This window comes from Trachurus trachurus (assembly GCF_905171665.1).
Source record: "Trachurus trachurus genome assembly, chromosome: 9".
NCBI lineage: Eukaryota > Metazoa > Chordata > Actinopteri > Carangiformes > Carangidae > Trachurus > Trachurus trachurus.
In genome coordinates, this window is record NC_139895.1 from 20,463,499 (window position 1) to 20,475,600 (window position 12,102).

Consider the following 12,102-nt stretch of genomic DNA (forward strand, 5'->3'; position numbering starts at 1 on the left):
GGGCACTCTATTGGCAGCTTAGATGAGGGGAATCGCCGTGCCCTAATGGTCGCGCGTAATGACAGCTCCTCGCCGGTGAAACACAATAAACTGCGCTACTTCTTGCATGTTTGTCTCATGGCATGGTGGAGCCTACACAGAGGTACACAAACAGGTGGATCAGGCTGCAAAGAAGTCCGCTGTGAAAATGATCTGACTGAGTGGAAGCGAAGCGCTACAGCGTGCGCAATGGAGACAGAGACCCAGCGCAGCGAGGAGAACAGTAGCCTACATGAGGAAGATGAGTTAACGATCAGCTTCGCTATGTGTAAAAAATAAGCACAGCTGTGAAAATGTATCCATGTGCTCAAGACACAACATTTACAAAGAAAAAAAAAAGATTTTATAGGCCATTCATCTACAGTCTGTGGCTATAACGCAATTCACTGGGCTTTTATTTTGAAGTTCCGACACTTCCGGTCCGTCATCGGCGTTAATGTGTTGTTTAAGATCAAAAACAAAAAGACAATCAAAATTTTACCGTAATTTGATTTTGGTTTCCTCGTTTTTTCGTTTTAAAACCAAAAACCAAAAAACAAAAAACCAGCCTGAATTGTGGTTTTTTGGATTTTGGTTTGAAACGGAAAACCAAATTACCAGCTGACTTTCGTTTTCTGACAGTTCGGTTTAAAGGAAAAATCAAACTAACGAAACGTACACGGACCAACAACCCTGGCAATATTGACATGCCAGTTTTTACTATGTTTTTTTTTTCATAATGATCCAGGACTCAGTTAAATCTATTTAATTCAAGCAGAATAATCAATTCAATATCAATTATGTTTTCTTTGGAGACATGGGTAAAAAACAATAACACGGTTCACAGCAGATGTCAAGCAGTCAAGCATTAATTGTACCATCATCCAGATTGTCAGTTTACATTTTAAAAACTTCTTGCCCTGTCAAGATGATTGCCTGATGGCTGCACTGTTACTGCTGATTCTACATAGGTTTTCCAGTTTTTCCAGGTTATATAAAAATCCTGATCTGACAGATCTGCAATGAAAGACACAATGACACAGGTTCGTGCCAGGTTTCTTACTAAATTGACAGATGTGATCATTGGAGTTGGACTCAGGCATGGCAGTGATGGTTAGAAGGGGGCAGCTGTTTCCCCCCAGGGTTTCACACAGGACATCCTGCCTCAGGTAGATGTGAGGAGTCCTCAAAGCCTCTAGTTTGGACAGGTGCATCTGAGGATAAAATGATGGAAGAAAGAAAAAAAAAATCACAATTGACATTTCCACTGGGAGAAAGCCAGAACTAGACATTAGGGTCAAGGGACCGGGGAAATTTGTTAAAGGTCAGATATATTATGTACACCACTAACTGCTAATGTTGTCCAGATTACAGCAAACAGTGGAAGTGAAATACTACCTTAAGAGTGGAGTATGTATAAGGATAATGATAGGCAAAGTAGCAGACATCATCCTTATGGCTGAAGCTTGTGCTGAAGGTCAGCGTATAATAGGACTTTCCTTTCTGACCACCAGCTGCGATGGTGCTCCTCGCAAAATGATTCCTGTGGAGGAGGAGGGACATTTCCTGAGTAAATGTTTTAAAACGTAGCAGCCACAACACATACCGCTGTGTTACATATTGCTGTGTTAGCTACACCTGTACTATGCGTTACGATTAGTCAGACATGAATTCTTACAAGTTTATAATGCTCAGATTTTGGTGATTTCAAATTGAAATTGAAATTGAAATTGAAATTGATATTGGGGTCTGGGCTGTAAAATATTAAGAAGTGTTCCAAGTGTGTTCTAATGTATGTAAATACATGCCTGCTTGCATCTGTCTAGTGCCTCAAAATGAAGTTTTAATCAGTGTATGCAAAAGACTTATGCAAAATGTAAAAGATTTGCATCTGCACCCTAATGTATGAAAATAGAAAATAAAAGCACCTCTATGATATTAGAGACACAATGCCAAAGATGTGTCAAATAAAATGCCCACTGGGTGTATGTAACATCATCAGGACTGATGCAGTATACATGGTGTAGTATGGAAAAATCAGTATGCTTCATGACGGCCCTGATCTTGCCCCTGTATCTGTAACACTACTTTTCGTCTCTCTCCATTTTCCGGGTCCACTGTATTTTGAGTGAACCTACTTGTAATAACAGATGTCTGTTCCTGTTCTGATCCAGCGAGGTCGGCCACTGATTGCCTCCTGCACAGAGTACATGAGCACCTGCATGCCTACACACACACAAACACACAGACATAAATGGAAACCAACAACAGATAAGAATGTGTGCTGTGGACAACTGTCAGACTTTGTTTTGGGAGTTGCTGGTGTTGTTTTGCTTCTCACCGTAGTTGAACTGGCTGTTTGACTTCTCACAGTTGATGAGGTTGAAGCGGTAGGTAGTTCCCACCCGCATGCCGCTCACCTCAAAGTAGAACCACTGGTGGTAGTGATTACTGTTGATGTCTGAATTCAGCACAAGGTCATACTCATATCTGGAGAAATACACAACACAAGCTGTGAACATGGACCCAAACATTACCTACCCAAAACATCTGCCACATGTTATTAAATGATAGTAAAAGTTGTCTGCATCAAGGTGATTTAGATTATTACTGGACATCTAAATGTTGACTCTTATTGCTTCCCCTGCAGCTGATGTGACAGTAAATACTTACTTCCGAACTTGAACTGCCTTCCTGAGGTTGCCAGACTCAAACTGAGAGTTGAACTTCAGTGATTCGCCATCGTCTTCAATCACAGGACAACTGAAATGTGATAAGGAATAAATGACAGTCCAGAGATGTTGTTACCCTTCTTAAAATATAGATGATTATTGATTGAGATACTCTACGCTATGTAAATGTCACAGTTCTCAACAGTACCAGAAAAACAATAAACTGTATCTCCATCTCAGTAACAGGAACTCACCTGGGAATATCCAGGTCGTAAACTACTTTATCCACGATATCGTTAGGATGAATCAACCTCTCAATGTCTTGGAATATCTTAGACCTGCAGAATTACACCCACAAACAAACTCATGCATAACACAATGGATAAAAATTCACAGCAAAGTTTTTTTTTTTTTTTTTTTTGGAAAGCCTTTTTTGGAATGCCATGCATTACCCACATGAATGCATTTAATATTTACCAAATTATGCCTGTCTGCATCTGTCTGGAGCCCCAAAATAAAGTTTAAATCAGTGTATGAAAAAGACTTAACAAAAGAATATTCTAAAAGTAAAATATTTGCACTAATCTGAACACAAATAGAAAACATTCCAGCATACTTCTGTTAATGTACTTTTTCAGCTTTATTCTAGCTTGGATATGTGCCTTAATGTTTTGGCTAAATCTTTTTTTGTAACCACCAATTTAATAAAAAAATATCTCACCTCTGAACACCATAAACTCTCTCCAAAAGGGGTTCTCTAAATGTTGGGGCTACATGGCCGAAGTAGTCCGGGTAAGCCACTTCAGCATACTGGGGTACAGAGTGTGTTCCCTTCACCATCTCCACGTAAAGGTCAGGATCGTGCAACGAGAGGAGCAACGCAGTGTCCGGCACCTCCAGAACTGCTCCTTCCCCTCCTTCATCCTCAGCACCCTCCGAGCCACAATCTGAACCCCAGCTGCTGCTTCCTCCTCCCACACGACGCGTTGAAATGCCTCCCAAGAGCAAAGGAGACTGTATGTGCCTTGTGGCGTTGACTGGAGATCCTTCTTGTTTGACCCCCTTTATTCCCTCCTCTGCGTTCAGAGCTCCTGCTTCTTCAAGAGAGACGCACTCCAACACATTCGCTAGTTCTTGTTCTATCCTCTGCCCCTGAGAAGGAGGCCTGGGGACGGAGGACAAAGTTGCAGGTCCAACTGGGGAAGGAATGTGGGCTTCTTTTTTGTCTTGGTCCTCAGTAAGGTGGATGGTGTCTAGTTCTAGAGGCGTTAGAGGAGCAGGGGTAGACGAAGCACGAGCAGAGGGAGGAGGCCGAGTGTGTTGTTCTTTGGTAGGTTTGCCATCCTCCTGGGAACTTGGTACTGGGACGTGCTTTGGGGACAGGGCTTGAGCTGTGGGCACTATGATTGGGCGAGTGGATCTGCTTGAGGCTGATGAGGAGGTGAATGGTGATGATGAAGATGTTGTGGAGGCACTCTTTGAGCACTCAAAGTTATACCCCTGCCAGAAAATACACAATATGAATAACTGAGACTACGCCAATCAGCCAGACAACACAAAAACGGTACTGTGGCAATATATTGTCAAATACTGTTAACAGAACAACAGACCGCAACATAGTATTAACAGACCGATAGACAATTCTCAGCTTGGATTGACATTTGTTCTGGTAAATTTTCTGCAGTTGGAAGAAGCACTGACCTGAAAGTCTTCAGACAGCTCCAGGAAGAATCTCTCATAGACTCTTAACTCCTCGTATGGACGGTCAGGGCTCTTTTTGGGATGTAGCTTGTTCAGGTCAGTCTCAATGTCATCATTCTGATTAACAGGACACAAAAGAAGTGTACATTTTAATGTGTTGTGCAGATGCATTTGGACTACTAATCAAGTCAGCTTCTCTCATGACTTTGAGATGAAGGAAACAAAGTGCAAAAAGGATTGCAGTGGATGAGAAATGATCAAAGCTCTGAGTCTGAGAGCTGTGAGAACCACAACCAAAATCCATTTATTGTGATGTGTAACTTTAAATTAAGAACTAGGATCCCATATTTTGTATTTACTTTGGGTGGGTCAAAGTCCCTCTCACTCTCTTTTAGGGCAGAACCAAGTTTTGATCAATAATCAGAAACATATATTACACATGGCTGACTTTTTGACTTGAGCCCTTTTGTCACACAAGCTGATTTGAACTGATCTGTTGCCTTTTCAGCACACAACAGGAGATTGCCCACCTCATATGCACTCTCACCTACTGGAAATACTCTGTTCAGTTTAGGAGAGCAGTGGCATTATCAGCACGCCCACTCGCTTGCTTCTCCGGACAATGATCCGTTCTACTTACACACTGGCTCAATCAGACATTACACAGACTTTATACTGGTGAGCTGACAGGGTAAAGTCTGTTTAACCACCAATCCAACTGATTTGGACATTTGTCTGCTCTCACAGAGCTCAGCTTCAGGGCTGCAGTGCATGTGTGAAAGTACTAATAGAGACTGGCAAAAATTTGAAACCTCTCAGAGAAATTCTGTCCTCAACTGACACAATGTGTAGAGATTCAATATTGTATAATGAAAATGAGTCATGTAATTGTAATATTAAATATATAAACGAACAGAACTGCAGGTGTCAAATGGCCTTTTTATGATTTTAAATCTTCTTGCCAACTAGGGCAAATTACATTACACATCACAACCTTTTAAGAAGGTCATTCACGAAGACGTAGCAATGTTGGAGACCCACTATCAAACAAAAGGAAGAACATTTTGAACACTAAGTGTAACAGATAATGCTGCCATGTGAAATATCGCGTGTGTATGTGAGTATTACCGCACTGCGATGATCCTTATCATCCTCGTCGTTCTCAGAATCGTTCTCTGTGTCTCCCTCTGCCTCCTCGTTATCATCACTTTCATCCACTACATCATCCACTGGTACAACAAACATAAACACACACGTTAATGATTATATCCTCAAAACTGATTTACCTGATATTTTTCCTTTTCTTCTGGAGTTCAGTATATCAAAATGTGCATCAAAAGTGGTATATAACCAGACCAGCAGATCTCAGATGATTTTTGGTCACTGAGTCGCGTTGTTTTGACAGGAAGAATGAAAATGTTAACAAAAGTATGTGAGCAGCCATGATCACAAGATGAGTGAGAGATTTATTTTAAGAAAGAAGAAATTTTGAGTATATTTCTTCCAGTACATTCAGCGGGTGGTCTCACTGACAAGTCAGCGCAATACCAGTAGCTTACAGTTTTACACTGTTCTCCATGGTTGAGGGACTGACAACACTGAGACATTTGTTGGGGTATACATGAGTCAGCATGACATGGCTACGGCTGACATCATCACTGTGTTTCCAATTAGAGCCTTAAAACTATGGTGTCGATTTTATAGAGCTTCTGTTTGATTTTGCACTTCTTAAACAGAAAGGAAGAAAACAAACTAACTATATGTGAGGTAAAAAAAAACAAAAAACATTTTCGATAAGACATTTTTAAGAGAGACGGATTAAGAGAGAGGACAGAGGCTCAGATATTTCGTCGGAAGCAAATTAGTCGAGTACAGTGCAAGTAGATGACATCTACCAGTGAGTAAGCAAGCGCTATGCAGTAAGCTCTAAGCATCTGTTTTAAGTATTTATTACTAACACATATCATGTGTTAGTTTAGTGAAGTTAGAATATGACGTGACGTGAATGAGAAAGCAGTAGTGAGTGAGTCTATGTCAGGCATGCCCAAACTATTCCACAAAGGGGCCATGTGGCTGCAGGTTTTTGTTCAAACCAATCATAAAAGCACACAGTTTGACCAATCGACTGTCTGAAGACTGAGATCAGTTGATTAAAAGAGTCAAGTCTGGTGTGGTGCTGCTGCTGCTGCTTGGTTGGAAAGAAAACCTGCAGCCACACGGCCCCTTTGTGGAATAGTTTGGACGTGCCAGGTCTATGTAATCGGAGGATGGAGTCATGTCTTACGTACGTCTTACCCTTCTTTAAGGGCTTGTTGCTGAGCTGATGACTTGTTCTTCCTGTAAGGCACATTGTGTGCAGCAGTGTCATGAATGTTGTCATTATCCATTTAGTCGGTCCAGGGATATAAGCATTATTTGTGCGTGTGTGTCTTGTGGTATGAGAGTTTAAATCTACGAACGATGACTGCGATTAACAAGTGTGTGTCTGTCTGTTGCCAATGGTAGCTATGTGCATACACTGCAATAAGCTAGGACACACTCTAATGAAGTGTGTGTGTGTGTGTGTGTGTGTGTGTGTGGTGTGTGTGTGTGTGTGTGTGTGTGTGTGTGTGTGTCCGTTCTCACCCCCAGGAGGCTGGCTGTACAGCTGTGCCACAGGTCCTGCAGCAGGTATGTGTGGCAGCTGGTAGTGGAAGGCTGATTTGATGGTGGGCAGAGGCAGCCGGTTCTTAGGAAAACACTTCCTCATGATGAGACTTGAAGTGTTGACGAGAGGATCCAGAGTCCGTACCGGGAGACACTCCTAGAAATGAAAACCACACAGAAGTCGAGAGTCAGCGTGTATGTGCAGTACTTATGATGTTTGCATGCTTTAATTGCTTTCCATTTGCATGCCATACTCTCACTCACAGTGGATGTGTTGTAGAGGATCCTCATGCCATCAGCCTCTATGAATGCCTTCCTGCCAAGCTTGATGTTGGTGATGTTCCTGAGGCAGACCAGTAACCCTTTGCGAATCAGCATGTGGCGATGCCGTGTGTCATTGCGATGCCAGTCCAGGTACAGAGCAAGCAAGACAGGCACGTGTTTGCCATCCACTGCACGACGGGCATTAGTTTCTGTACAAGGGATTGGAAGAAGAGGACAAAGCACAAAATGAATAGCACCTTACAACTGTGGGATGTTGTGGAGTGAAAAGGAAAGCAGAAACATGAGAGGGAAGGTTGTAGGTTTACAGCAGTGGTGACAAACAAATGGTTCATGATGAAAGACGTGTGAGAAGGCAGACAGAAGCTGCATGGACACAAACACAAATTAGAGATCACTACACTATACCACCGATAAGTCAAAAGTCAGTGCTAGAAAATTACTCACTGGATTTGAGCAGTGCTCCCAGTGCATCCAGAGCTACCCTGTTGATTTAGAAACAAGGCAAATGGGTTACATGGTCTATCAAACAAACATTGGGGACTACATCAGGAAGAGATCAGGGACATGTCGCCTGTGGATGCCACACTGATGCAGGCAGAAGCAGAGACAGACACTCACTTGAGCAGGCTGGTGTTCTTCTTGCTGTATGGTGCAGTAATCTTGAACATGAGCTCCACCACTCCATTCTTGCCCAAAGAAATAGCATTCACCGCTGTACATAAACAAACACATGAATGGTGGGATATTAGACGAGAGCTGTATCAGACAGTGCCAGTGTATTGACAGGCATTTCTTTAGAGACTTCTTGGTAGTAATCTGCTTGTATTCTTACAGAGGTAATATTTTGAGAAACGTGTTTTGAAGTTTAAAGTTACTCACAGTTGGTAGAGTAAACCCTGAGAACCTGCAGGCAGGGCAGAAGCAGCTTGGTATTCTGTAGGTTCTGTTTCATTAAGTTGACTGTGACGTTCAGAGCTCCGCTCAAACGTGCCTTCACGCCAAACTTCCTGTCTGAACACAGAGACTGCAAAGTCAGTGCGCAACATAACCATGTTTTTGTCCCCAATTCTCCATCCTTTAGTTTTTTACCTTAAATCAATATGTTTGTTAGAACACAACACTCGACGTACATTTTGATGAAAAATTGATGTTTTATTTGATTACAAAGAAACTACATCTCTAACAGCACAGAGCAACTGATATGACTTTTGGACACACAAATTACGAGAACAGAAACACAAGCCATTAAATATCTAGGACCACAAGTTGATACACCATTGTGTATACTAGTGTACTGTGTTTGTGTTAAGCTGCACATTACACATACCTTTTGGGCCAACCTTGGCCAACAGTGAGTGAAGCTGCAGCATGAGTTCCTCACTGGGAGGCAGCTCTTTACTGGCAGTGATCAAAATCTGGAATAATATCCCTGTTCCTCCTTTGGATACAAACACTCCCACCCTGCGACCTCTGCCTAAGAAAAAAAACAACCAATAAAACAAACTTTAAATGTGATAAAATCTAAAGAAGGAATTAGAGACATTCAGCCTAAGAAAGAGCTCATTATCTACAATTTACCACCACTGGACAATTTATCAGAAAATGTTTACCAACTGTCACAACCATGAATGATGAAGTGACCATTTGTGTGTGAGAGAGATGGACAATGTTAATGACTCTACAAATGAGGCTCATCAATACTTACCCGCAGTCAGCAGCTCACTGAGAATGTACAGGATGTTCAGGGTGGTCTGGACATCGCGGGTGTTCTGTCAAAGTCACAAACAGCTAATTTGTTAAAACGGTGTGTTCAGTTTACTAAATTATAGAGTTGTGCACGATGACTTCTTTTTTGCCTCCAGAGAGAAATATAAAACTCTACTTAATGTCATTGATCCGAGGTGAACAGCCTAATCCCAAATCAAACACACTGATCAATGTGACACCGAGGCTGTTTTGTCAAGGGACTGACAGCCTCCACTGGATTAATGATGGACTAAGATCAGAAGAAACAGATACACCCAAATAAACCTCACTACCTTGGTAGAGGAAAGAGATACTATTTTATAAAGCAATGTGTGAGGCTAATGTTTGGGCAAAGCTCAAAACACGGATGTCTGTATGATTAATGAGACAGCATTGAGGGGGGATAGGTGAGTATACACCTTTTCAAGTACTGATGGTTTAAGGGCACAAGCAAAATCCTAAAAATCCCATGCCATGGTTAAAGATACTTTTGTAGCTTTATCAGGTTGTGTTGATGGACGAGCTGACCTCCAGTGAAGCCAGGATGACCTCCATGCCACTGGAGCCTTTGGACATCACCTCTTTTCCGCTCTTCTCTGTAACACAAACAAAGTAAAATGATCCAAAATGGGACGATAAACAAACAGTGCTGTATATGTGCAACACGGCTGAGGGGCTTTTTCACAGGTGGGCCATGAAAGACAAGTCTCAATGTCATAGGGGATTATCTGGGCACATGTGATGACCTCTTTCCCGGGTTACGGAGACAAACAAATATTCTGCTGTATTTCACAATAAACAGATACTATATCTGTGAAGCACACTGTTGGATTCTTCACGTGAGGTTTACTGCACAATACGTGAAATAAGTCAAGAGGTCCTCTTACAACTGTTACTCGGCCTCTATTTTCTTCCTCCTTTCTTCACCTCCCAACCTCTTATGTTTGCCCTGTAATTTAGGAGCTGTCAAATTCCTGACCTCTTTGAAAAGGCCGCAGTGAGCGGTCCTGTTCTGTCATGTCCTGAGACAAATGCAAACCTTCCGATCACAAACACGTGAGTAGGAGGAGAGAAATTATATTAGGAGAGAAAAGATCGTAGAAGATTGTGGAGGATCATAGATAAATGTGACATTTCGAAAAAAATAAATAAATATATGAAATACTACAAGACACTGATATTAATAATGTTGTCAGATTTTTTATATGACAGCAGATTATGTCAGATATGAGATCAGTTTATATCACTGGTACCACAACTAAATTATTTTATCACTTGGTGATGACTTAGTGACAAGTGGTCCGTGTTTGGCACTGAACACCGTCCCAGTTTAGGAAGGCATCTTAACAGCGGGGGAGGTGGAAAGTGTCAAGCGTGCAGCTTTTGTGATTCATGATCCCGTTACTAAAATGCATGTGAAAGTTAACACAACTGCTATGTGTGTGCACACACATTTTTTTCCACAAACTCATTTTCCACACTTGCACAACAATGTGCATACTGTATCTGAGCACACAAGCACACACTTCAGGACCTTGCAGAGCAGTGACCTCTTAAAACATTTCTGTCATGCCAGACTTTTTAAAGCTCTTCAAAACAAAATGGCATTTCAACACCAATCTTCAAAAACAAAAGCGTGATGGGTTATTATATATAGACGATCACTGAAGAAAAAAATATTAATAATAAATAAAAATTTAAATTCAACTGCTCTAAAAATTGTGAGTTGTCAAGAGAAAGATTTATGTCCAACATAAAGCAGAGCTAACTGTGACCTGCGCAAGGACCTGTAAACCTGTTGCCCTTTAATATTGTATATAGCTTACTGTATATTTCTTTTATTGATTTCAGTTATTAATCAGCTGAGATTGACTGCTGGGTTGGCACTGCTCATGAACTCCTGAGGTTGCATGGTTGCTCAATTCTCTCTTTCCGTCCTCAGCTGACCCAACCAAGGAAAACCTTTAAAATATTTGTAACACAAATGTTCCTTGAACTGCCAACTGCCAAATTAAATGCCTGATATTGTTCTAGTTTATTGTCATGATTTAGACCATACCTGGTGAGTCTGGAGAGACCACAGGCTCACGGTACGTCCTGCTGTATCGGTACTCCATTTGAAGACAAGTTCCAACAAACTTCATCAAAGCTTTGGGTAAAAAAAAAAAAAAAAAGTTCTATTGTCCAAATTTCCTGGTCCACCTCATTTGGATTTCTTCAAGTTCAGTCCATGTCTTCAGTGAATCTAACACTCAAGAGTTTGATCTTGTATAACAGCCAATAGACAAATCCCCTTTAAAACTTTACTCATATTTCTCTATCCCTCTAACAATAGCTATAACCTGTTGAACTGATGGATCTTACTACTCTCTGACTGTGAGAGGAAAATGTGAACCCCCCCCCCCCCCTTGTACGCTACAAGAAAACTAAACCACCGACTGCTCCTATAGAGAACTGCCAACTGCATAAGATACTCCTCACGCGTCCTCTCCTCTTTCTCTTACCCCCTCCTCTCTCAGACTCAGCACTGGGTGGAAGGGAGAGCTGCCAAAACTCTCAAATGACAACAGACGCTGGATTTCTGACAGCAAATGAGAGAGAAAAAAGAGAAGTGCTGCCTCCAAAACTGAATCACTGAACTGAACTAAAATCCCTCTGGTCATGTGTATTAATTTTATTTTTTGTTTTGTATTGACTTTCAGGTTACCTCACTTACAAGTCCTGACTTTCCGTTCTGACCATCATCCTTGTTCTTTCTCATGGTATTCCTCGACTTCTACTAAGCTCCAATAACTGAACTTGAGACAAGAGTACAGCAAAGTCCTGTGGGGTGTATAGTTACAACGGACAGGGCCACAAACTCCCCCACTTCCCCCCCAACCAGCGTCTCACTCAGACACATTTTAAGTTGAGGCTGGGGGCAGGCAGGGTGTGACACACCGCCAAGCAGTAGATTAGAGGGGAACAGCTGATATATCATGACCGACATGGTCACAGACAGAAGCCTTTCCACTGCGCCCATAAGTCATGATGG

General features: G+C 41.8%; 1 protein-coding gene across 5 annotated transcripts in view; it reads right to left on the reverse strand.

Annotated features, from left to right (window-relative positions):
• Positions 1 to 12,102, reverse strand: part of agtpbp1 (ATP/GTP binding carboxypeptidase 1) — a 29,646-nt gene that overhangs the window by 11,251 nt on the left and 6,293 nt on the right. For 2 of the 5 annotated variants that reach the window (XM_083978719.1, XM_083978718.1), the window contains exons 4-21: positions 9,597 to 9,664; positions 9,028 to 9,091; positions 8,650 to 8,796; positions 8,202 to 8,333; positions 7,941 to 8,034; positions 7,767 to 7,804; positions 7,302 to 7,510; positions 7,017 to 7,194; positions 5,520 to 5,620; positions 4,392 to 4,508; positions 3,412 to 4,190; positions 3,168 to 3,191; positions 2,945 to 3,028; positions 2,692 to 2,781; positions 2,360 to 2,508; positions 2,157 to 2,244; positions 1,417 to 1,561; positions 1,082 to 1,232 (exon numbers count right to left, since the gene is read on the reverse strand). In XM_083978719.1, the coding sequence (XP_083834845.1) occupies positions 1,082 to 1,232; positions 1,417 to 1,561; positions 2,157 to 2,244; positions 2,360 to 2,508; positions 2,692 to 2,781; positions 2,945 to 3,028; positions 3,168 to 3,191; positions 3,412 to 4,190; positions 4,392 to 4,508; positions 5,520 to 5,620; positions 7,017 to 7,194; positions 7,302 to 7,510; positions 7,767 to 7,804; positions 7,941 to 8,034; positions 8,202 to 8,333; positions 8,650 to 8,796; positions 9,028 to 9,091; positions 9,597 to 9,664 (2,658 nt within the window). Of the gene's footprint in view, positions 1 to 1,081; positions 1,233 to 1,416; positions 1,562 to 2,156; positions 2,245 to 2,359; positions 2,509 to 2,691; positions 2,782 to 2,944; positions 3,029 to 3,167; positions 3,192 to 3,411; positions 4,191 to 4,391; positions 4,509 to 5,519; positions 5,621 to 7,016; positions 7,195 to 7,301; positions 7,511 to 7,766; positions 7,805 to 7,940; positions 8,035 to 8,201; positions 8,334 to 8,649; positions 8,797 to 9,027; positions 9,092 to 9,596; positions 9,665 to 11,127; positions 11,625 to 12,102 lie in introns of those variants that run through there. The other 3 variants (XM_083978721.1, XM_083978720.1, XM_083978722.1) reach the window with 2 other exon arrangements.